The sequence below is a fragment of the Lepisma saccharinum genome, chromosome 25, assembly GCF_977018435.1.
Source record: "Lepisma saccharinum chromosome 25, izLepSacc3.1, whole genome shotgun sequence".
Taxonomy (NCBI): Eukaryota; Metazoa; Arthropoda; class Insecta; order Zygentoma; family Lepismatidae; genus Lepisma; species Lepisma saccharinum.
The window spans coordinates 24,151,457-24,178,112 of NC_139253.1; the positions used below are offsets into that span (position 1 = coordinate 24,151,457).

The window sequence follows — 26,656 nt, forward strand, 5'->3', positions numbered from 1 at the left end:
ACAAAGAGAGGAAATAGCTGACCTTTGAATATTCTATTGGAGTTGAAGGGGAAGTGTAACAGTTAAAAAGGAGAAATTAATTGTGTTTTGGTGTCATGGGCAGGACACAATAGAAAACACAACTAAATCAAAAAGTTAAAATAAACAAATAATATGTAAAATATCTTCTACTTTCTAACTTAATTATGTATAATACTTGAATTTTTAACAATTTTAGATTGTTTACTCACAAGGCACTTTCACATGGAATGCCCCATTAGTTACATTTGTACTGCCAACTCTGCTCCAGGTTATATAAACATAATTAAAATAACTACTAATGAACCTTTCTTAGCATTTATTTACATAGTAGTTTCACATTTGCACAATATTAAAAGTGCACAGTTGTTTATATTGACACAATGTGTGTTTTGGAATAAGGAGGAAAAAAAAGGTGTTACTGGACAAAAATTAACAAATACAGAATCTACAAAAAATACACTCTTTCTATTTTCCAACAACTGAGTCAGCAGAATTCCAACATTTCTTTTCCTGATTTCTCCAACTGAAAACAATTGCTACAAACCAGCATCAGACATAGAAAATATCACAACGGTAGAGTATCACATTAAAAATCTATGAAATAACTCAACTACTTGTACACGGTACAGAATTTCCTCTTTACTACAAACAGTAATAATATTTGGTAACAACAAAAGTGTATTGTTCTTTTGTATGAAAAATTTATTAAAAATTGGTACAACCACTAATATTTGCAACGTTGGGAGACCAATTTGTCCCCTTTTCTGATCCATGTGCTTGTATGTAAATGTACCAAGTTTTAGCTAAAAAATGAATATTTGATTTTTTTCAATAAGAATTAGTATGTGCACTATGAAAGCAATATGCACTAATGTTTTGTGCCCATTTCAGATCTCTTCTCTGGTCTTGTATTATAATCTTTTATTTCTAATTCTGATAATATATATCAAATATTGTCAGTCTTTTACTTTGAAATTTAGGAGCAGAGTATTTTATCTTAAGTTGGTTCTGAATGGAGCTATCTATGCCCTGAACTATTAACCCTGATTAGTGATGAAACAATGAACACTAATTTTCTCACTGATTTAGAACATTGGTCTCTTCCATTCTACAGTGATGACTCCAGATGTATTTCAAAAATGCATAAAACTTATCCCACTTCATCTGGTGAAAACTGTTTACACATTTTATTAAAGGTGCCTTGGTTATTTGCAGTACATGGTCCAAAAACATTTTTTTAGAAGCTTGTATTCTGTATAGTTACTTCCAATGTATCATATCCAGAATGTAAATACCCAAATATGCAACTAATACAGCTTGTATTTTATGTGAAGGATATATAAAACAAAGCAAACCTTATTTCTCTTATTAAACCTTATTTATGGTTCTTACAAGCACATAAACACAAAATTTGGTGCAATGTTTTGGGAGAGCAAACGCTCCCTTCATCAGACATTTATTCTTAGTTTGATTAATGTACGTTACATTAAAATTGTCTTTATGTACTTATAAGAACAAGAGAAATAATTCTACACTGCAAGCAAGACATACATACAAGAAAAGCAGATCTTCTAGTACAAAATAAGTTGTAACATACCTGTGATCAATACATTGCTTTAGATTCCAACTAAGTCTCTTTTTCACAGAATTGTCAATTGTAAAAAACGATAACGGTGATCTTTTTTAAAGCAAAACATTACTATTGAAAAGCACATTTAAGTATGTCAATTATATTTGTTGGATGTTTTTAACAAAATTGCAGTGTGAACCAAAGTTTTTCTTGAGAGAATAACACTGTCATTAAAAAGTTTTTAGTGTATGGGCATTCTTAAATCAGGTTTTACCACAATGAAAATATAAAAAGTAAGGTTTAAGTTTTAAAATAAAATGACAATTGCAGAAGGTTTTAAAATACAAATGTTCTCTCATACACTTTGCAGTCAACATCATGTGCTCTATGCAGAGTATATCGCATGAAGTTTCAGAAACGTTTTCAAAATACTTTAAAAACTCACTGTTTTGAGTGGATGCTAATTCAGCAGAAGTTACCAGGACTGAGCTGGTCATGATCATTAAAAATTTTAAGTTTTTCCAGCTGTTTAATTGTACGTTTTGACCTGCATCAGTGAATGTAACTTTGGAAGACACAGTCTTCAGAAATCTCGGGTCACATTTGACAACACTTGTAATGATCATTGTGAATAACATGAATAGTGCACTGGGAGGAATATGAAGGAATTTTTAGGCCTGGAATTATCCTTAAAAAGTAAAAGATTGAGCATTTATGGCATTACGCAAATCTTAGCTGTAAAATAAAGATATTAAACAAATTAGAGCAACAGTTTTCTTAATTTATTTTTACACGGCATTTGCTCCTTTACAATGTATTGTGCTTCTTATTTCAATTCCTATAGTTTTTATAGGATCAAATTATTGTCAGAGCTACATTATAAGTCACAGTAGTATTGATTTAAAGGCAAGAAAAATATGCTGGAAAGTCATTTCGCTGAAAATAAGATGCAGGATACTGAAAAATCAGCCAAGATATTTGTTTATCCAATCGAATATTACTCATTTTATTTAATGAGAGGCATTATTACTTGAGATTGATGTCTTCAAATCTGTTTAAAATTTTATTATGCCCTATTAATATTGAAACCCTGGACTATCAGAATATACCATAGCATATACTATAAGTGCTACAAAAAATACTGGAAGAGCATCAGTTGGAAGTAGGCACAACCCTGCTGTTTTATCTAGAAGCTGTGATCGCCTCCATCCTCCCTGTTCAAAAAAAAAAAAAAAGTATCGGATATGTAATGGAGTATCAAAGTAAATATATGCATCATAAAAGGGTGTACAAAAAGTGACTCAGGGTACACTAACAATACATCCACTTCGTTGGATTTGTTTCTTACTTAATGGGATCAAATAGTAATAAAACCAATGATGCACAAGAGTTGTTTAAGAGCAGATCTGTGGTGTTGGTAAAAGAGAATAAAAGCTTCTGAGAAAAGAAAATTACAATACAAAAATGCATTGCATCATTTAAATAATCTAAATTCTTAAATATTTTGTGTAAACCTAACTGAGTATGACATCACGACCATCTTATATTTGCATTCCTATGATATACAAACTATAAGGTACCTTTGTACTGACAGCACTTTTCAGTAACAATTTGCAACATGGAAGATTGTACACATATTAAGCTAACTGTAGAGTTCAGTCTTTTAACAGGGAAGTCTGCAGTTCTAATACACATATTTAGTTACTGGAACATTCTTCAAACATCATACGGAACATGAATTGACTAGGAACAGTGGACTAAATCTCCGTTTCAGCTGACGATATTGAACTACATTGAACCCAATGACTGACTGCTGCATCGTGCGAACCTGCATTGTCTATTCTGTGTCCAATTTGCGAGTCATTGCTCGACAGTGATGCTGAACGTGACCGAGGACTATGCACTAAAACAGTACTTCGCCAAGAACCACTACTGCTGGAACTATACGTGGTTCGCTGTGCTACATGACTGATGCGACCTCCGTCTGAGCCATTACATGTAACTCCTTGAGCCTGAACGTCAGGCTGCCTGCCGTTGACACCATAAACTACGGAATACGAATGGGCATTGTCTAGTAAAATATTTGTCGAAGTGCCCTTAGAACTAGGTTGCGTGCTCATTCCACTATTTCTAGACATTCTTGCGATGCACATTTTGCCTAGTGGTTTTATAGTCTCGCCGGTAGAAGTGACAACTTCAGTTTCCTCCAGCTTTCCGTGTTTTCTTCTAGTTTCACTGTTGATTAAATCACAAGAGCTGCATTTATCTTCACTACAGGAACTTGTTGTTTGCGTCCCCTTCTCCACGTACAGGCTGTTTTCCCCCTGAGAACAATGACATGTATCACAGTGTTTTTGTTGTGATCGTTCCTTCTCACGTTCCTCCAAAACTTTAGCCATGATGGCAGCAGAAACAATGTCTATCGATTTTGATTGCTTTTGTTCACTGCTACTATCTTTGTCTGGAAAAGAAAGCAAAAGTGATGTTATAAAAATTGACTACTGTACATGATGAAACAATATATTGTAGTAAAATGACTATACGTTAGAGCAATGATTGCCAAAGTTTGCGCTGTGGTGCCACAGGAAATGTTCCAATATTTTCACTGAAATGACACTTGTTAGTCTACTCATGGTTTTAGAATCGGACCATCGCATCAATCCAAATATGTGGTTATTTAGTATTTTCACACATAAAATGTTTCTGAATTTGAAATATGTATTTATTCTTTAACTTAAGGCAACCAACCTAACCACACTAATTGAGCGTTGCAAGTGTTAGATAGGCCTTCATTCTGACTTGGGCACCATCGAAAATTCTTGAAACAGTGAAAGGGTGCCATAAAATGAAAAAATTTGGGAACCCCTGCATTAGTGTCTTGATAATTCAAGTCTCAATAGCGTGATGCTCCATATAATATTAGCCCCGAAAAGAAATTAAAGTAAAAAAACAAAAAATTGCTGCATTGGAGGTGGCAATGTGCTACATAGAATAGTAGCCAGAGGCAATGCCTACCGACAATCTGTTATGCCACATCCTGAAGCAGAAACTACTTGACTATAAAGTAGAGTTGAGCCGATATCGATGCCGTATCGGAAAGTATCGGTTGGAATTCATCTACTGACACCAGCCGATACTTTTCCAGCATATTGGGCTTTAACGGGGTCTGCAAAAATCCCGTGCGACACTTTCTGAGTGTAATTATCCTGGAAATTAAGCAAAATTCAAAATTTATTTTTATTTTACACCAATTTTGTGATTACATAATGTCTATTTTAATATTCTGATGCAAGTCTTGAATATTCTACAGCAAATTTATTGGTAAATTGATGCATATAATTGGGGAAGAATATTTACACACCAATATTGATCAATATTTAAAACATATTTTAATTATTGCAATTTTCAAGTATCGGGGTCGGTGGGAATCAGCAAGAGTATCGGTATCGGTTCGAAGTGGTATCAGCTCAGCCCTACCATAAAGTTCTTGTTGAACATTTTTTTCCTAACATCATTTTTACTACTGTACTGTGGTACATGACCTTCCTGCCTGGTGGGAAGTCAGGAATTAAGAAGGTGGATGGTCCCCCCAATTCCTAAATAGATGAGGAGTTGGGGGGGGGGAGTCAGTTTTCATTTGTGAATAGTAAGTGATCAGTTGCAGGTATAGGTTTCCTTTATGTATGGGTTCAATTTCTCCCGTAAATAGCATATCACAATTTAGCCTTTGTTTGCTTCCCTTCCTCTTATTTGAGTATTGATGCAGTCACAATAAGAGATGATTCCCAAACATCCTGAGCATTCTCCTTTACAGCCCCAAGGGACTCTGTATGTGTAAGAGGGTCATGCACCACACAGTACTGAGCAATGGAAGTACCACATTCATAACAATATTTTATATCCAATTTTTTATGTACTGTTCTCTTACCTCTTCCAATCTTTCCCAAGTTAGTCTGTACAATAGGAGTTTTTGTACTTCAAGACAGTCTCAGTGCCGTTCATCTCAAGTTATTGGGAATCTACTGGTTATATTACCTTTACTATGAAGGAGGTGGCAACATGGAGAATTGTGAAGAACTTTAATTAAATAATATTGTATTACATCCTAGGTTGGCCCAGGTTCAGCTCAGTTTTCCCTATACAGGTCCCCCAAAGAAAAATACCCATCCCAGTGGAGTAGCACAGTGCCCTGGGGGCCCCTTGTGACTGAAATATTGGGGGCCCCTTAGAAAAAATAATATCAAAAATACTACAATCGATGACGTCAGAGGGTAACGGACGTACAACAGTTAGCTACCCTCTTTGAAGTGTTCAACAATTAAAAGAAAATTGAACTACCTTGTCACACAATAGCTAAAAATTGAAAATAATATGTAGCACTTAACAGGTGTGGACTATGTGGGAAATTTATCGTAGTTCTTATTTGAATATGAAAAGGCTTGAGCCCCCATGAAAATATTTGGTGGGAAGTTACATTTTAAACACCACATATAAAACTAATATTAGTGGTAACAGTTCATGAATTAACAAGTTTTCATGTTTGTGTGACAATAAAAAACAGACTGTCCGAGCAGCTGAATCTTCTTACTGGATTCATAACTGCAGACAATTTATATTCTAAAATATTCCGACAAACGGTATATCTATAAAGGTAAGATATGAGGTACTTTTTTCCAATTTTAGGCGATCTACGAGCAAGTAAATTAATACGGCATTTCTGAGGGGCCACAGGTTAAGTTGCCAGGGCCCCTGATTGAGCCAGTAAGCACCTGCTTATTGTCGCAGACATTGTCTTATGTTATGTTACTGAGAACACACTCGACCACCTTCCACATGAAAATAAATAAAACAGTCGTGAAGTTATTTGTGGTGTCCACTGACTATGTTGATATGTTTTCTAAGTTCAACGATCGAGCGTTTCTATTTAGTGCTCTATTGTCTACTTCGTATTTTAAAAAAATAACCAACATTATCTTTTGAATTTCTGAAATTATATAAAATTTCAGGAGCTCAGAGAAAACATTGGGGGGCCCCTACACCCGGGCCCACCGCTTTGCAGGGGTGGCCGCTACGCCACTTACCCATCCTGAACAAACGTACCAAAAAACCTAGCAGGGATTTTTCTGAAAATTTCAGATCATCAAGATTGCAATTGTAAGACACAATGAAAACAATATATAGTAGAGCTTATGAAACTTCCAGTGAAGCATCTGAAGTGTCCTTCCCCCACAGGAAATTACACTGGTCGACATGGGTTCTGATGTTTGGAAACTAATTGTGGTTTCTGAAACTACATTTGATGCTGATTTCAGAAGTGACCTTGTTTTTGTTGTATCACCCTCAGTTATTTAGAAATCTTCATTGTTGTATAAATCGTAATTCCTGCCCAGAAATTAGAAGTTAATAATATTCCCGATAGATGGCAGTGCACCTCTTATTACATTATATGATTAACAAAATTGCTGAAGATGCCTAGTAACAATGAATGATTCAATAAATTTGTTTCTAAGTTTTGTTATTCGATACCAACTAATGCAAATAGTACAGTTTTAATTTATTTACCGTGTATAAGGTTACGTGATCCGAAAACCTTAGTTAAGTATATTGTAGATATTATATATGTACATAGCAGTAGGGAATGCAAAATATTTGATAAAGTTTTCGTCATTGTCGATAGTTTGTACTGTGTTGTGTCGAGAGGCAATGTCGTCGTCGTCCAGGAAGTGTTTGAACTCGCCCCATGTATTCTGTTACATTTGTGGAAGCTATGTAGTGAAGAGGCAAAGACAACGTATCACCACATTTGTGAGGTCTGCTTACCACGAATATTTTGGTGTTAAAGTAGGTGATCAGGACAAAAACTGGGCCCCGCATGAAGTTTGCAAAACATGTGTGAAAGCTTTGTGATTGTGGAAGTGTGGCAAGAGGAAAGCATTGCCATTTGGAATACCAATGGTATGGCGGGAACCAAAAAATCACATTGATGACTGCTATTTCTGTGCTATAGATGTTAGCGGTTTCAGTGCTAACAACAAGAGCAATGTGAGCTATCCCAACAACATACAATCGGCCATTAGGCCCGTGCTTCATGGGCCAGATGTACCTGTACCTGTACCACGTACGAGCACTGCAGCACTTCAAGTGACACTGAAGTTGAACGTGCACACTATGATGACAGTGACGATTTCTGTCCTGGTACAAGTACAGGCACTCCGCAACCTTTCACACAACATGAACTGAATGATCTCGTAAGAGACCTAAATTTACCAAAGGAGAGTGCCCAACTTCTTGGTTCCCGACTGAGTAAGAAAAACCTGTTGTCTCCAGAAACACATTTCTCATGGTACAGGCATCGAGAGACAGAGCTACTCCCATACTTTACTGAAGACGAAAACCTTGTTTATTGTAACAACATAAGGAAAGTCATAGAATTTTATGGTATTTCTTACAATGTAAGTGAATGGAGACTTTTCATTGATGCATCACAGACTAGTCTGAAGGGTGTTCTGTTAAATAACTGTAATGTGTTCCCAACGATTCCAGTTGCATATTCTGTGTCGCTTAAGGAAACTTATGAAACTTTGAGGTTCATGCTACTGAAAGTGAAATATGAAGAACATGGTTGGTCTGTCTGTGGAGATTTCAAGTTTATAGCTTTGTTGTTGGGTCTCCAGGCTGGGAACACAAAATTCCCCTGCTTCTTGTGCGAATGGGACAGTCGGGACAGGGAGAATCATTGGAAAGTGAAAACGTGGCCAAGTAGAGAATCTCTCTCTCCAGGAAAGAAGAATGTGACACAACGGCAATTAATTCAGTCGTCTAAAATACTGCTTCCTCCATTGCATATTAAGTTAGGGATAATGAAACAGTTTGTGAAAGCGTTAGACAAAGACGGCGAATGCTTTAAATACATTGCCAGGAAATTTCCATCCGTCACTGAGGGTAAGCTCAAAGAGGGTATTTTTGTTGGCCCTCAGATACGGAAACTGATGTTGGATGCAGATTTTGAAGAAATAATGACTGCTATGGAAAGGGATGCCTGGGTAAGTTTCAAAATGGTGGTTGCCCATTTTCTGGGCAATGAAAAACATGTTAACTATGAACATTTTGTGAAAAATCTGCTAACGAATTTATGTAAACTTGGTTGTAAAATGAGCCTCAAATTGCATTTCCTTAACTCACATCTAGATTTCTTTCCGAGTAATCTCGGACACTTCAGCGAGGAGCACGGGGAAAGATTTCACAAGGACATAGCAGAGATGGAACGGAGATACCAGGGACGATGGAATGTTTCCATGATGGCAGATTTTTGTTGGATGTTAAAAAGAGATGTTCCTACTTCGGGTGTCGGGGAAGGCAGAAAGTCAAAAAGAATGAAGTTTGATCCTGAGTCTCAGTAATTCAAAATGCACTATGTTATATCTCTTTCTAGACATGTGTAAATAAAATGTACATGAATATAGTATATAATATAGATTTTACAATCTCAATATATGTCCCACTGATTACTATATTTGCAAAAATTATTTATTCTATGTGTCTGTAATATGATTATATAAACCCCAAATGATCCCAATAATACCATAATAGACCCCTATATGTTATTCAGTTTTCACGATTTGTGAAAAATTGTGACGTGATGGAGCAAAATGGTTTTCAAATTTGAATTCAGCATGAAAAATCCTTTCAGAGTCACCTATTCATTTCAAAACATCGTTCAACTTTTGAAAAAATGTCGACCAGTGTTATGGTCATTTATTCCTTAACATCCCTCAGAAATGTTAATTTTTGGTAAAATTTCATTTTAAGTCAATGTTATTCTTAGACTAATCAGGACTGGATCTGCAGTTTAAAGTGGGGGTCTGATCCATAATATGCCTCTAAGCACAAATGGATGACATCCCAATATGTTATACAGACGAAATATTTTTTTCTCTCACTTTTCTGTCAGGCAATGTTGTGTATAGTTTACTTAAAAAATTGATGCAGTTTAAAGGACACCTTCGATCTGTACCCATGTAAAAAAAGGAATCCAAATTACACTAGATCACGTAACGGCCTTACAGAACAGTAATGGGTAAGGTAATTGTAGCCACTTTTAATATGCAACAAAGTTGAAATAAAATAATCAGAGTGGGAATTAATAAAAACAAGAGGTTCTGAGTGTGTACTCCACACGGAATAGGAATATGACTATGTATTTTCTAAGAAAATTAAGCACTTATTCTATAGTTAAACAGGAGAATTGAGTGAATTTTGTGAGTAATTCAGAGAAGATCTCTAGTGAACATATAACTGATTCTTTACTTAAAAGAAAGTTGCAAGAAATTGTAGCAGTATGTTCAAAGAACACATGTGGATTAAGCATTCAGTGACAAATCAAGTAAATATGCTTTTAATAGTTGGTAAATAAAGAATTCTGATACATTTCAGGTTGGAGCAATGAAGCAAATTTGATTTTACCCAAAAGACCAACAACCAAAAAATCATTTGCATATGTTTCATTACAGAATAAGTGTCAAAGAACAGTGTTTGGAAATATCAAGTTAATTGTAACATAGCTTTTTTCAAAAACTTGTAATGGAATTAGGAGCTACTTTTACAGTAATTTTTCTTTATGTTTTCTCACAGAAGGAAATTATGTTTAGCCAGATTTTAGCAATATCTTGAACCAAGTATCCACGTGAAAGAATGGGCAAGTTGATTATTAAAAATATGAGGAAAATGTTCAGAATTTTAGAACACCTACAACATCAGAGTATATAATCACAAATAATCATCCTGGACATGCCACAGCTTCTTGGCTTAACAGTAATAGTACACTTATGGTTTTCTCAAACAAAAAAAAATGTTAATCTTTATTTCCAAGTAAAGGAGTACACTTTGAATCTTGCTGAACCTATATTTTATACGTAAAAAAATTTCATTAATCTTTATTAAAACAAATGATAACTTTTTGATAATCATCTGTAAATAAAAGAGTACTTGTACTTCATATGTGAAACATGATCAAGTTAATTTTATCTAGAATAAAGAAAACAAAAAGTAACATTTTTTAAAAAAGGAACAGTAACTTCAACAGAGTTACTTTCTAAAATGAGTAACTTTTTGAGGAAAATGATTTGATCTGTTACCTCTAAAAAGTAATTTTACCACACACCCACACCATATGTAACATTCAATAAATTATGAAAAGTTATTAGTTTCCAAGAACGAAACATAATTTTGAAATATAAGCAGTCTAGGATATAAATTCCTAACATATCATGAAAAAATATGTTATAGTGCAAATGCACTCAAAATGTGCACATATGAATAAAATTGTAATATTAATAGAAAATATGATTACACCGCACTACACACTTAAATCAATACTAAAATTTAGACTTTAAACATATAGGAATATGACTTTCAACTTGCCTCCTATAGTTTTATTTACAGAGTACACCATTGCTGTAGGTGGAAATGTAGGAATAGGCACTTTAATAGTTTTTATTTCTGGTTTATTTTGGATTCCATTTCCATCCTTTTTCTTGCAGCTAATGTAGGACTTTACTTTTTGTTGAAGATCCATTGGAAGCTGAAAGACAATCAACAAACAATTACATTGCACATAGAACATAAAAATTTATAACAATCTAACAGAAAATCTTATGTCTGTTTAAAGGTATAAGATGCAGCTAATAATTCAGAAATGTGTTTCGCTATGTATGTGTATGGTATTAATGTAGTATCCATTATATCCCTGCAAATAACACTCATATATCTTCATTTATTATATACCTCTATAATGTAAAATATACATTCATGTTTCAAGAAATGGAAAATGATGTGAGCCTTGAATATACCTGAAGCAAGTACTTCCCATATTGTGTTCAAATTTCAGTGACTACTGCCACCATTCAGTTTGGGGCTTGTTCCTTTACTGCCTCATGGACTTCCAGTTTGCACAGTTTTGCCAAAAGCCACTGCTCTTTCTGCAACTCTTGGGTATGATTTGTTGCAGTAATGATATCCAAATATGGTGTGCTTATCCATTAACTATGTGGAAATACTATGGTATATGGCTCTTTGATTGACTTTATAATCAAAGAAGCATGATGCATTTTTCACATGAATTAAACATGGATGATGGACAAGCACACCATATTTGGATACTATTACTCTAACAAATCCCATCTAACACTTGCAGACAATGTAGTGGCTTTGTCAAACTCATGGAAACTGAAAAATTCACAAGCAGTGAAGCAAAAAGTCTCTACTAATAGATCAAAACCAGAAACCGTAAGTACAGTGCATCCATTTCGATCTTCAGCCGAGAGATCGGTAGAAGCGTAGCGGGCGGCGCTGACGGAGATGCCGACATTTGCGGCCTGTAATGCCCGCTTATTTTTATGGACATATGCAAACATTTATATAAATATTGCAAAACGAGCACTAACCTGTGTTATAACATGCAAAAGTTCTTCTGTAATTCATCACACAAATAAATACGCTTTAGAAACGATGTTAAGAGCCACAGATAATAAAGCATTTTAATCATAGTTTTGACCAATAACGTCCTGCTTAAGTTTATATCCTTGAAAGAGTTTTGTGGCGATGGGAATCGTTTGGAGGTTTCGAATGTGCAACACTGTATCAAGATTACGCTGCAGATGAAACCGTTAAAAGTGAATGGTTTTCGTGAGCTTCCTTGCAATCCGAAATCTCTGAGCTCGAGTTTTTTTGTTCCTTCGCGACTAGATGAAGACTGAGCTGTGAATATAGTGGCAATGTAAATCAAGAGCGTGTTAATTTCGTCGTGTTATTCTTGTTTACTTGCAGTTACTTGTTTGTGTTATTGCAGTGTGTTGTGTAAGTGAGACGATTGGAATGCCAGCCGCAAAGTTCACGTTAGAACAAAGATTTTTTATGTATGACACGTACGTGAAAACAGACTCGTGTCGAGACGTGTGTAGGCAATTTGTACAGAAATTCCCAGGCGTTTCAACTCCACATAGAGATACAGTTAGACATCTTGTCCTTAAATTCCGAGAAACTGGATCATTAAATTTTAAAACACCTAAGCAAAAACGACGGATTCTAACCGAAGCAAAACTCGATGATATTGGTGCAGCGTTAGAACGTTCTCCAAACAAACCTCTATGCTGTATTTCACAAGAGATGGGCGTGTCAAAATCATCGGCACATACAGCCACTAAGCTACTAAAATTAAAACCATACTCTTATAACACAGGTTAGTGCTCGTTTTGCAATATTTATATAAATGTCTGCATATGTCCATAAAAATAAGCAGGCATTACAGGCCGCAAATGTCGGCATCTCCGTCAGCGCCGCCCGCCACGCTTCTCCTGATCTCTCGGCTGAAGATCGAAATGGATGCACGGTACTTTTCTTGGGTATAATGTTACAGCATACATTTTTTTAAATGTTTAGTAAAGCCTTGTAAATAAATTAAACACTTATAAACATGATATAATATTATGCTTATCAAAGTTTTACCTCTTGTAAAAAATGAACTGTGTGTTTAAAACCCTGCCAACTACACCCTACGCTTCAGAGACATGTGCATGAAACAAAATTGGCGTTTGTTATTGTCCTATCGTGAATGAGGCCCTGTCAGCATCGTGTCTCATCTGTATCCTGGTGGTAAGTGATATTCGATTTATCAAAAGCTGAGAGATGCATCATGTAGTTGAAAATAAATATGCTCTTTATTACGATCTCTACTTTTTCCATCTCCCCAGCATAATGACATAATTTCATCACAAAAGGTGTATTGCACGTTTTCACCTTGTATAGGATTGACACAGAAAAATCATAATTACTGTGTAAAAGAAAACTAAGATAAAACATGAAAATGGGCACATTTGGAAAGATAAATCAGATAATGAGATTTGTTGTAGATTATTTTTGTGTCTTGAAATGTCAGAAAGTGTCAAGATCCCAACCAATAGTAACGTAGTGACACTATACATGCTAGTTTGTATATTTTCATTGCAGATGTCCCTACCCTGTACTTGCCACATTCACGCTAAGGTCCATAGCAATGATAGTTGCAGAAGTAAACACCAAGGTATGTACTTTTTTGCCTGTCCTTTTAATTTATTTTGTCTTTGGAGGTACTATGCAGAAAGAATATACTGAATGCAATTACTGAAGATACTTATATAAACTAACTCAACTTCAAGGACTGAGGCATACCAAGCACCTTTTCATTGGCTGTTGCCTTGTCAATGCATCTAGACCACTTGCTGCTGTTTTCTGGCTTATCACACTACAATTCTCTACTATTGCTTTGAGTTGGCTCCCTAATTGTACTAACACTGCTGGGTGAATATTGAAATTGTGGAGCTCCCACCACGGATCAACCAGGACTGGTTACACCAAAGACGAGAGTGCAAACCTTTCAGCTATGCAGGAGCTCTATACTTATGCAAAAGATGCCTCATAAACCAAATACAAAATTTTAATTCTGGAATTAAATATCTGTACGATCACAGAAAATGCTAAGTCAAAATAAACTTATCACCTCTGTCCAACTATTCTATACGGGGTGGTAGAGTTTCAATAGTTTTTTTCAAATCCCTGTCTAGTTCACTATTCAGAGACCGAGATTAAGAAAGGAAACACTCTGTAATTTTTTTAACATCTGCATAGGCTACAGTTTGGCAATGAAGACTGAAATATAGTGCATTGGCCAGTGCCAAATATGGGATAAGTCACCAATGTTTTGAATATGACAACTGCCTTAAAATTAGATATTTGAAGCTGAAATCAGTTATATTTTGTATTATCCTTGCGCATCATAGCATGTAGTTCCGTATTTTTCCATATTTGTACATGTATTAGGTTTTGCCACATATTTTATATATTTTAGTTATTTTTACATAATATTTAAACATTTCAGAACATTTCTCAACATATATTCCATATTTGTAGAATAGCATCATGTCCCTGTGTGACTGAAAGACTTGGATGAATTTCTTACGAATAACTGACAAAGTCTGAAGCGACGTTAAACAAACGAAAGCCTAAAATATTTTTTTATACCCCCAACTGTCTTAGTTACAAGTTTTCTGTCATCCGAACAATAATGCTTTTTTCTTTTTAAAAAAATATCAATTTAAATTTTAAAAAATCATCAACAATGATTTTCTAAATAAAAATCATGATTTTTATCCACTCTGGTTGGCAGAGTGTCCCATTGCTAACTCTACCCTCGCTACTATTTGCATGCCCGACAGCAGCGTCAGAAGCAACAATTTTGTGGCACACGTATGGAATTTGCTTCTGGCTTCTCTTCAAGACAGCCATAATATTAGTTACAATGCTGAGACTGTATTTTATGTAGCTTGTGTAGTATCTTATATTATTAAAAAGGTAATTTTTTACAATTTTACTACATATAAATCCGTTCCTTGCTTATAACCTACCATAATGAAACTTTGGAAAACATGCTTGGCATGGTCGACATTTATCTATCAAGGTCAGAATGGATGTGACCCAAGGGAATCATGGGTCCTGCGGAAACTTCTGCACCTTTTGCTACAAAAGAAAACCAAACATATGCAAATAATGCACATGGTACTGTTAGCTACCACAGTAGTAGAGCTAGCTTTAAAATTATAGTTTTCAAAATATATATGTATATAATAATATATAATAATAACCCATGGCTCGACAGACCTTGAAGGGCCTAGGCCGATCTCCCGACTCCCTCCCACAATCCTACCTAGAGGTGTGGAGATCTTCAACTGGCAATGGGGTAACATGGGGTCAACACATCGAACCCCCAGCCATTATAAGATATATCCGTAACCAGGATATGTATATAATAAACTGATAAAAATCTGTTTTAACCCTTACAATACAGCTTGGTATGTATGCTGTACCAACAGGTACTTCCACCAAATATGCTTGAGAATGAGCCAATCAAGAGGTATGTTTCACCATTGAAGCATGCCAGGCCGCAATAACAATCAGTTATATATGTCCGATTGGTGAAATCCTCAAGCACACATTTTGCTTCGGTGTGAAATCTTCCAGCTGATGGAACAAAATTGTTCTGTGGAAGCATATGCGTTTCTAATCTAGTCTGTACTGAACAAAACAAGGTATGACTCTTAAATTGTCTTTACATCTAAAACTAAGCGATCATTCCTCCCAAACTAAAAATAAAATAAATGGTGATGTGTCTCGCTGACGTTTGAAACTAAATGATCATCCAGCCCTAGACACAACATCTGAAACTAACAGTACAGCTATAATGAAGCTATCAGGTGAGGGAAAAAAAAGCGTCATATGTTCCTCCCTCCCTCCCCAAGAGAAAATGTGGTTACTCTGCCACTACCAACAAGTGTCTGCAATTTCTCATTACTATGTATTGGAACATGAACATGAAAATACACATTCCAAAGTTTGAAGTAGGGATGGTATACTTGGTATACTAGTCTTGTCTTTTCGTCCTTTGACACAGAAAATATACATTAGTAAACAAAACATAAGAGAGATGTACCACTTGCCAGTCAATTGATTCTGTATCAGGTGTCTAGACTTCGGCACAGTGATCTTTTGATGTGACGTGAATTTCAATATATGCTTTCAGCAAATTATTTCTAATTAAAATTAAAAGTATACTCAGTTCTACATATTCCTTGATGTACAAGAAAACTTAAACTCATCAGCTCTAGGCTTTGCAGAAAGTAAGTGCCATCAACTGTGGGGCAAATAAACAGGTTCCCTTGTGATTTCTGATGCAGAAACAAACTTGCTCAAATGCAACTCTTCTACTCTTGACAATAATTGTGTCGACTGGCCAATTCTAGATTTGGAAAGGGAAGGGGAGATTAGTTCAGGTACCATCTGCACAAGGAATATGGACCACAAAGACTGAAGTAGGTGGGTTGGATTTGCCTATGAATCTTTGAACCGAAGAGTGCTCTGCTCCTAAATAGACACAGGCAACTCTTTGGCTACAGTGATGTATGTGAAAGAATGGTCTCGCACGTTGTTACCCAAATGGAATACACCTTTCTGAGCTAGGTCGTCTCCTGTCTGAGCTATCATTGCAGACTGATGTCAACACGAGATTTTCTTTAATATTTGAATACTCAATTACTTGTTGCCATATGTTGGGAACTTTGACAGAATAAAATACACAGTAAAAAGTTTCCAGCATTAAAAATGGAGAGCCAGAGTAGGGATGTTATCAAGATGGTACTTGGCAGTCTCATCTCATAGGTGGTCTACCTTATTCTTGGACTCCTCTCCAGTTGCAAAAGCCTGTCTCTTACTGGGACTTGCCTTGATGTCTAAATACCCATTTCGTTCTTCTCTTCTCAGTCTCATTTTTACCATGGTCTGCATTATTGTCACAAGTTTGAAGGATCAGTTTTGTCTTGTTACAATTTTCAAAAGCTGTGTTGGTTTTGTCTTGACTTTTTCCACCTTGAACTTTCTTTTTTTTAACAAGGTTCAAGTTCACTCTGCTGAGTAAGAAAATCACAATACCAAACATGCAGTGTTTTCCAAGATAATAAACACAGCACAAGGTGTTACAGTGCATCTCAGACAATATTTAATAATTGTTTGTGTATATATATATGTACCAAGAATATTACTTTCTATATTGTTAATGTCACTAATACTAAATTCAATTTCTAAATTCATGTGTGCAAAAAATATTTTAAGTATCAACATTTCAGCTTTACTTATGACACTTTTGTCAGACTAAATGACTTTACAATGACATTTTCTCTACACATGGCTCAATTTGTAACACTATTATAACAAAGCTATTTGGAAAAAAATTGCTAAAGTGACATGTTTTAATAAATTTATTATTTCATAATATTTCAGTATAAAAAACATAATATCCATAAAAATGTAATATTTCAATAATATTTCAATGTATTATTTTCTTATGTATGCCATAGTATTAGGTTTTGTTTCCAATTTCAATGAAAGATTTGTTCATAAAGCTGAAACATAGCTACTTAAAATGTTTCTTGCCGATTTTATTTATACGAGAATCTGACACACATACCAAATCAAGTTTCTGGGAGACAAAGTTGGAAGGTTTACACTGAAGTAACTGAATGGCAAGATTCACATCATTTCTATACCGTTCCTGAAAAACAGAAAAAGGATATCAATTTTTACATGAAAAATAACTCATACGAGCCCAAATAAACTGTGCATAAAGTATGTGTACTCTCTAATTGATATTAAATATGAAGCTTTCATTGTTATTTCATTCTTTATTTTAAAGCATAACTGTTTAGCGCACAGATATTTTATTTGTATTACGAATGTTTCCAGTAGGGATGGGACCAATTAATCGGTACTCTATCGGTATCGGCCGATATAGGCATATTGGTGTATCGGTTTATCGGTAAAATTACCGATTATTTTACTGATCCGATATATCAATAAATATCTTATAATTTACTGCAAAATTCTGCCATTTTGTTGTAATTTTTATGGACAATCTCGATGCCCTACTTTCTAAAAAAGTAATTGTCTAAATATTAACCTTCTTTTACACTGCAGTCACCTCGAAACACATATTTGTTAAGGAGATCAAGGAACATTTCATGTTCTTCAAGTACCATATCTAATTTTATATCGGATCGGTAGAATATCGGTTATCGGTATCGGTAAATTTTATATCGGTACTTTATCGGTATCGGCCAAAATTTCATATCGGACCATCCCTAGTTTCCAGTGATTTTTACGTTAGGGATACAATAAGTGTCAGCACATTGTTTCCAACTTCTACTATAGCCTCACAAGTTAAGCCCCGATATGCGAAGATCACTGCAGAGCATTTCCAATTACATCATCCTCCCCACCACTCTTCTACGTACTGGTCTGGCCTTGAGAGTACGAGTGGTGCCAACTTAGCAAAATTAAGCTAAAACAAATATGACAAATAATTTTTACTGTGTAGATTGACCGTGCCGGCTCATATCAGTTTATCAGTGGTTCATTTGATTTAATCCGGTCCTTGAAAATGCATGCGGTGTGCGGATCGTAAACTGCAGTATTACGCACGCACGTTAACGTTTATAACAAAGAGAAACAACTGGGCGAATGACTTCATTTTCTGAATGCGACATCGAGCAGTGGCCTGGTTTTTTTTAAAGCCGAGTGGGGTAGGGGCTATTTTGCTTATCGTACAAAAATCACTACGAGAAGGCAATCTGATAACACACTTGCCTTTGTTCTTTTTTAAAGCACTGAAATGTTCTTGCTCTTTACTCTTGGCTGCATATTTTTGAAATGCAAAAATCAAATCATGCCGGGTCCAACGAAATCCACAATCTGCTCTGGAAAGCCTCTTAGAGGAAATCAGAAGGAGTTACATAAACTTAAGTATAATGTTGTCGAGTCCACAAGCGCCGCCATGGGAGTATCTAAATGGATGGTTTCTCAAGTTTTAAAAGAATTTGATTGGATTGATTTGTTGTTTTAAGTCCACTTTATGCACAGTAAGGCTAATCGGGACTGGACATACAGTGCCTCCACTGGGAATCGAACCCGGGATCCCTAGATTACAAGGCTACGACGCTACCACTGCGCCATCGGGGAGTTCACGTTTTAAAAGAAGGAAAAGAGTCGTTGGTGAAAGGTGAGCTGAAGTTCTGTACTCAGACAGGTAGAAAACAGCCCAGGAAAAAGCGAATACAAGTTTCGTTGAAAATCCTCAGACCATTCTGCTCCCTCCAGGTTGCAACACTGCGAACCAACGTCACTCCGAAAAGTGGAGTGGGGAAATGTGGTGTGAGCTGCGCAACAGCTATTCACAGTCTCTTGTTTTTAAACTTGTCAAGTTGTAAGTACATTTTCACCACCCACTTATGCAAAAAGTCTCCTGGGTGCTCTCAGACCTTCCTTTGAACTCCACTGCCCCTTGCTTAGCTTGAGCAACTTCTGTTCCTTAACCTGTTGCAACTCAACTGGACATCACCGATTCCCTTGCTTTTGTAGGCCGGCATCAATTGGCTGTCACATGCTCCCTGCTTTTGCCTGGGTGACCTCAACTAATCACCATCCATTTCCTTGCATTGGCCAGGTGTCTTCGCAATTCTTTCCCCTGTAACTGTAGCACATGATATCACCGACGGCAGCGATTGGCTGATTGGAAAAATTGTTGGCCCTACAATAAAATTAGGTCCCATAACTCCCCTAGTCACGTCACTGTGAGGTATAAATGGATAGTCTCTGCCCTCCTTTTCTAGATCTTCAAAGCAGTGACATCATCCAACATGATTCACTCATGACTGTTACCTCCAAGCAGAGATAAATTACGTGAGAAAGTCTTATTATGCATTAGGTTAACTTAACTGGGCCTTTGCTACTAAATTCTAAAGCCATAAAATTATGTATGCAATGAAAGCGAAATGACTCAAGTAATCTAATGATACCTGAAGATATTTTCGTTCAATCAGATAAATGGCTAATGTTTCAATTCCTAGTTTACTATAACAAGTAATTGTTAACAATTTGGAGTTATAATTTACATTTAACTTTTGCACCAATTAACAAACAATTCTTAAAAGTACCACACTAATATTTAAATAATTAATCACTAATTACAACTTGGACTTGGCCTGTGGTTTTATGTCTCCCAATAACCGTGGCACTACAGCTTTACATCCCTGGAAGGGCCTTGGCCTATCTCCCGAATGCCAGTGTTCTTCCCACAATCCTACCTAGAGGTGTGGAGATCTTCAACCGGTAATGGGGTGATGTGGGGTCAGCATGTTGAACCCTCAGCCATTATAGGAGAGATTTCCAAAACCGGGTTACGCTACTCACTTATGGCTCCCCAATTTCCTGACCATGGAGGGTTGCCACCGGTCCTATACACAGTCCAAAAATCCAGGTGGACTCAAATCCATGCCATCCCACAGTCTGAGTCCAAAGCACAGAGCCTTATGCTGCATGGCCAGGGAGAAGGACTATATGTCCCCACGTATATGTTAAATATCTAACTGGTGTGGATGTTTCCCCATGTGTATGTAGTTACGCTACCCAAGACCAAGTGGCTGAGCTGATTTTCTTGCCCGGACATGAGCCCCCAAGATTACGTAGGATGTGATTTCAGATCATGTGACCTGAGTGTTGCTAAGTTATTTACCGTACATCTATGAAACAGGGGGGGGGGGTAATAAACAAGATCTACAGGGTGATTCTAAAGGTAGGGTACAAACGAAAACCACAGATACCTCCCATGAAATAGAGACGAAAGTGCCCCTTCCACTTTGCCGAGAGATGCCTCCGTGAGGAGCTAGACAACGCCGAAAACGTGTGAAAATGAACTTCACACCGCTGTACAGCCAGTACCAGTGAACATAGAAAGGCGGAACAAAAGAAGTCAAAAGGAACACCAATGTCGCCAATCCGAAAAACACCAGGCGGCAGCTGCGCAACGCATGCGCATAGGGTTCCACAAAGGAAATAGAAGTGTCCCGCAAGACAAGTGAAGGGAAAGGGTAGCGATCGACAACGGTAGGGACAAAAGAAGCAGTGAAGCATGAAGTAACAATTGCACAGCGGGAAACAAACACCATGACTGAAGCAGTGCAGTCGAGAAAAGTAGTGCGGAGTTGCAGAACCACGGGAGGACGACGTAGGACGAAGAAACACACCGAGAATGCAAGGAAAGTGGTCCGTGACACTCGACAGGCAACAGACGCGTACATGGTTCAGCCATGATGTTTGTTTGCCGCTGTGCAATTTTTACTTCATGCTTCATTGCTTCTTTTGTTCCTACCGTTGTCGATCGCTACCCTTTCCCTTCACTTGTCTTGCGGGACACTTCTATTTCCTTTGTGGAACAATATGCGCATGCGTTGCGCAGCTGCCACCTGGTGTTTTTCGGATGGGCGACATTGGTGTTCCTTTTGACTTCTTTTGTTCCGCCTTTCTATCTTCACTGGTACTGGCTGTACAGCGGTGTGAAGTTCATTTTCACACGTTTTCGGCGTTGTCTAGCTCCTCACGGAGGCATCTCTCGGCAAAGTGGAAGGGGCACTTTCGTCTCTATTTCATGGGAGGTATCTGTGGTTTTCGTTTGTACCCTACCTTTAGAATCACCCTGTATAAGGTAACTGAAACCAGCATAAGTGTGCTAAACATGTAAGTACATGCGTTGTAAACAGTATTACAGTATGTATGTGAGACCCTTCCTACTAGTGTTGCAGCGAGTGTTTTTGCTCAAGAATCAAACAGTTCACAGGGACGACACTAGATAGCGTACAGAATTGACAGCTTTTACGCTCGAGTGAAGATCGCTCGAACAGACAAAACAATCGGTATATGCTCGAAGCCCAGTAGTTCACGTATAATTGTAATTTGTCCCTCAAATATGGATCGTGAAGTGAAAAATGCAGTGAAAGGTAGAAGTGAGCTTGGAAAAATCAAGCAATGGATCCCTTGTTGGATAGGACATGTTGATTACTAGCATGCCTTCTGTGTGTGCAGACATTTTGCTAGAACTGTAATTCCTAAATAAATGTTGGGTGTAGATTTTGTCAATTTTATGGCCTCCACAACAAATGTCAAGTGTAAACTTCAGTTTTAAAATACACATGTTTTTTGTTGCCACAGGAATGAAGGGAATATTGAGGGTGTTGTGGCAATCTAAGACACATTATTCACAGTGATTGGTGAGTGAACGAGTTTCAGTTGAATTTGCATTCAATATCATGATTGAATGAGTGTCAGCGTGAATATGTGGATGTTGCAACATTTCATACAAAGATTTCGAAACATGTTATCAGTTTACTTCAATAAATATTTTGCATCATTACAAACAACTGACAATGACAAAAAACATTTAGAAATTTAATACAGGCACATGGATGAGTAAATATAGTGATGCCACAACAATTACAAAAGGTAGCTTACGTTTTCATCTTGTAATCGATTAATTTTTACTCTTGCTTCCACAAGACGTTGAGTGAGATTAGCCATATCACGTGTCAATGAAGTCTTCTCAGTTTCAAATTTATCTACTATTTTCAAAAGTTTATCTTCCAGACTTTGATTTACTTTTTGAAGTTTCTTATGACCTTCATATAACCTGAAAAGAATAATTAGAATTTAGTTCGAAGGAAGAACAGTACATGTTAAGAGCTAAAATTAAATCACTTAAGAGAATAAAAAAATATAGTCATAATTCATGATACTATCAATTTAGATATAGATTTTTTAAAAAAGTTAAATCAGTCTTAAAGTGAAAAATAAGGACAAGTTCTGTAACAATTTTTATCCTTTCATTAAATACACTGAGTGCTCACTGAATTCCGACCACCCCTCTAAACAACAAGGAATGGCCCAGCAGCTGCTTTGATCACATGAAGTATCATGGTGAATGTATAGACACAATGCCATATGTTAGTCGAACAACACACATTAAATGGGAGGTGGTCAGGATGTAACGTCGTTCCAAAAAGGCATGATCGTGGGTGCCCGAGCATCAGATGCGTCAATAACCCAGACAGCGACACTTGTCGGATGCACCTGTTCCAGTGTAGTGAAGGTGTACAGAGTGGCAAGAAAATGGGGCAACGACCACCAAGAGGCAGAATTGCAAGGGCATATAGAAAGTGATACCATGGGGAGAGCATCGAGTCAAACTGCTTGTGACAGCTGAATACACCATCAGCATCCAGGAATTACAGGACCAATACAACAGTGGATGCACACAACACCTATATCCCACGCAACTGTGCAGCACACACTGGCATGCATGAAGTTCCACAGGAGATAACCCACTCATCACGAAGCGTCAACACCGATTTCATCTTGCTTGGGTCCACGAGCATGCTGATTGCACCGTGGGCGATTGGAAAAGGGTGTGTTGGTCTGATGAATCACAGTTTTTAATACACCACTGTGACGGGCGTGTGCGTGTGTGGTGCCAACAGCACGATATTATGGACCCTTTTCCATGGTGAGTACTGTACAGGCAAGTGGGGGGTGGCTGTATGGTGTGGGGTTGCTTCTGTTGGCATGGACTGGGACCATTGGTGTGTATGGACCGCTGTGTGACATCCATTGTGTATCGGGAAGTATTAAGGGACCACTTACACCCACACGGAGCCAGCATTTTCCAAGACGACAATGTACGGTGCCACCGAGGCAGGACTGTACTTACGTGGCTGGAGGAACATTCCACAGAGAGGAAGCATATGAATTGGCCCCCTAACTCCCCAGATCTTAATCCCATAGAGCATCTGTGGGATGTGGAACGAGCTCTTCGAACCATGCATCCTGCACCTACGTTAGTTGGCTCGTTATGGGATGCCATCAGGAATATATGGTGTCAGATCCCCATGGAGATATATCTGCACCTCATGGAATCCATGCCACATCGTGTACAGGCCGTCCGCAAGCCCAAAGGTGGACCAACAAAGTATAAGGTAGGTGGCTGAAATCCAGTGAACACTCAAGAGAATATTGTCAAGGATGCATTGTACAAATGACCACAGCCCAAGAGCAAAAAATTAACATTTTTTTAAAGGGAAGAAACAGAAGTCAAAATATAAGGCTAAAATAAGGTTGTAACATGTCAGAATGAAGATGTGTAGCATAAAAGACCCGTGATTTCCATTCTTGAAGGTTCTGTTTGTAAATCTGGTGTTAGTCTTAAAATTTTGCATTTTATTATGATTTAGCTAACATGCCTTAAGTCTTGGAATTAACAAGTATTTTTCCATACAAACCCAAGTTTTCACTACCTGTATCCACACCAACACACTAAAATTTTCTCCCACCCATGTAGTTACAGGAGCCTCAGTGATCTAGTCGGTAGGGTGTCTAACTGCCAAGTGGGAGACCCAGGCTCGACTCTCAGGGTGGGTGATCTAAGGTCGGGATTTTTTTCGGCCTTGTCCCCACATAAAGTGTCTCTGGGGCTCACCCAGCCTCAATTAAATGGGTACCTGGGGGCAACATGGGGGTAAATAAAGGCAGGTGGAGCGTGGTTCGGATCACATCACATCCTAAATGGGTGAGACCCCTATATATGCATCATGGCATGGTGCAAAGTGCACAGGGAACTTTACCTCCCTTTACCATGTAGTTATGTAAATTTATTACCCCCTCCCCACGCACATGGAAGTATATCTTAGTTAAATAAAGGTGACACGTATGTTGCACTAAAGACAACTAGACAGTAGTTTAGTTTGGAAAGAGACCCCAGATTCCTTTATTATTCCTGAAAATTCTTCGTAACATACATGAACACATTACAGAAAAGTTTATTATCTACAAATTTCAATACCACCTCTGTGAATGTAATCTGAGTACTTGTCTCACAATCTTGTCTCCAGAAGTTATATTGATTTGAGTTTTGACCATAGCATGAGTGTTTAATTTTGTTTGTTCTTTTATCTATTACTTGTCACTAGCATTAATCTTGTCATAATTAACTTACAGTGATAAAAAAACAATATTAGATAACAAAAAATGTAAGAAAATTTTAATGCATACAAAATTATAATGAGAAAATAATTTCTTTCACTTTCAATTCTAAGAGTGATTAGATGCAATACATTACCTATTGTACTTTTCTTGCCAGACAATTACTTCTTCTGTTAAAGCAGCATATTCACCATTGGGGAACTTCTCAGCTTCTGATAAGAAATTGGTTTCCATTTTTACAATATGATTTTCTCGTTCGAAAAGTCGTTGTTTCAGGTTTTCAATTTCAACATGCAAATGCAAACTCGACTGATCAGAACAGTTCTCGCACAAACAGCCACATTTCTGAAAGAAAAGGAAAAAAAATACAAATAGAAGTATCATTACAAATAGACATACTCCTGCAGGGAACTAAATTTGAAATTTCCATGCATGTTGTCTTACAGTATATGTATCAAAACCACAATGTACCCTCCTTGTATTAAATACCAAAGGTTTTCCTTTCATCTGTCTTCCATTCATTTTGACTATTTTAAATCTTGATAATAAACAATGAATCTGTTTTTCTAACATTATTGTCAACTAAGAGACTGCAAGTTCAAGCTTTCATGGTCAAATACATTGCATATTTTAAATATACTCCCATTACTTCAAAAGATATTCAATGCACTTTCAGTGAATATAAATCTGTTGTTAGGAACAATAGGAGGAGATTCACGTTTCAGCACTTTAGATGAAGTTTGGAAATCCATCATTTAGGCAACAAAAAATAAAGTACATTTTGTAATTGATATTTGCATTATAATTAATGTCATGTAAGCTTAATGCATTTTATTTAGGTAAGTGAGCTGCTTGCTTAATGAAAATTGCCATTTCTCACAATTGTATGCCCATTTTTAATTCCATACTTTGATTAAAATAATTAAATATATTTACATATACAACACATTTTTGATACATATAAATCCGTTTTCTGGCAGTAAGTGAGTCAGTTGAGGATTGATGAGCCCTTTTAATTGCACCAGATTAATTTTTATTTTTTTATCCCTGAAGTAACTGAAACTTTTTTGTCAAGGAGGTGGGTGAAGCAAAGCTTGCACCATACTCTTTATAATAATTGACGATTTATTATTAGGGACAGCTTAATTTTTAGACATCACAGAAGGGGCAATCGCATTTTTGAATGTAATGGAGGATAGGGAAGAAGGGGGCGATTACCATTAACTGTCACGTTACCTGACAACTTGTTAATTTTAGATGTCTCGGGGAAAGATTACTCAATTTTAGATGTCAGGGGAAAGAAGAGTGCCTAAAGAGGGTTGGTAAGGGGGAGGTTGCAACTCTCCCCAGCATTCCTACGAAGAAAATCAAATGCTGCATTAAAAAAGTGGCAAAATAGAGTATTGAATCCCCCTCCTTTAAGGTGATATCCCCTTTTGAAAATCCTAGACACGCCACTGTCAAGGGAGGGTAACCTTTCTAGACGCTAAAGGGGGGAGGGTCGCAGTTTCAATTTCCTTCATTGGCGACTCGCTCTTAGTTTAGACGTCTCAACTGGTGGTGACAAAGGGAAATTTCACACCCAAGCGACACATGTCTCTTGAGAACGTCCCCAATCGAGATCAG

The 26,656-nt window shown here is 37.0% G+C and overlaps 1 protein-coding gene across 1 annotated transcript in view; it reads right to left on the reverse strand.

The window, feature by feature from the left end:
- Window positions 1-320: 320 nt before the first annotated feature.
- LOC145978559 (uncharacterized) overlaps window positions 321-26,656 on the reverse strand; it is a 50,064-nt gene continuing 23,728 nt past the window's right edge. The window contains exons 3-7 of the mRNA XM_083111252.1: window positions 25,167-25,375; window positions 22,511-22,685; window positions 17,640-17,723; window positions 11,012-11,171; window positions 321-4,052 (exon numbers count right to left, since the gene is read on the reverse strand). Coding sequence (XP_082967378.1) covers window positions 3,349-4,052; window positions 11,012-11,171; window positions 17,640-17,723; window positions 22,511-22,685; window positions 25,167-25,375 — 1,332 coding nt within the window. The 3' untranslated portion in view covers window positions 321-3,348. The remainder of the gene's footprint in view (window positions 4,053-11,011; window positions 11,172-17,639; window positions 17,724-22,510; window positions 22,686-25,166; window positions 25,376-26,656) is intronic.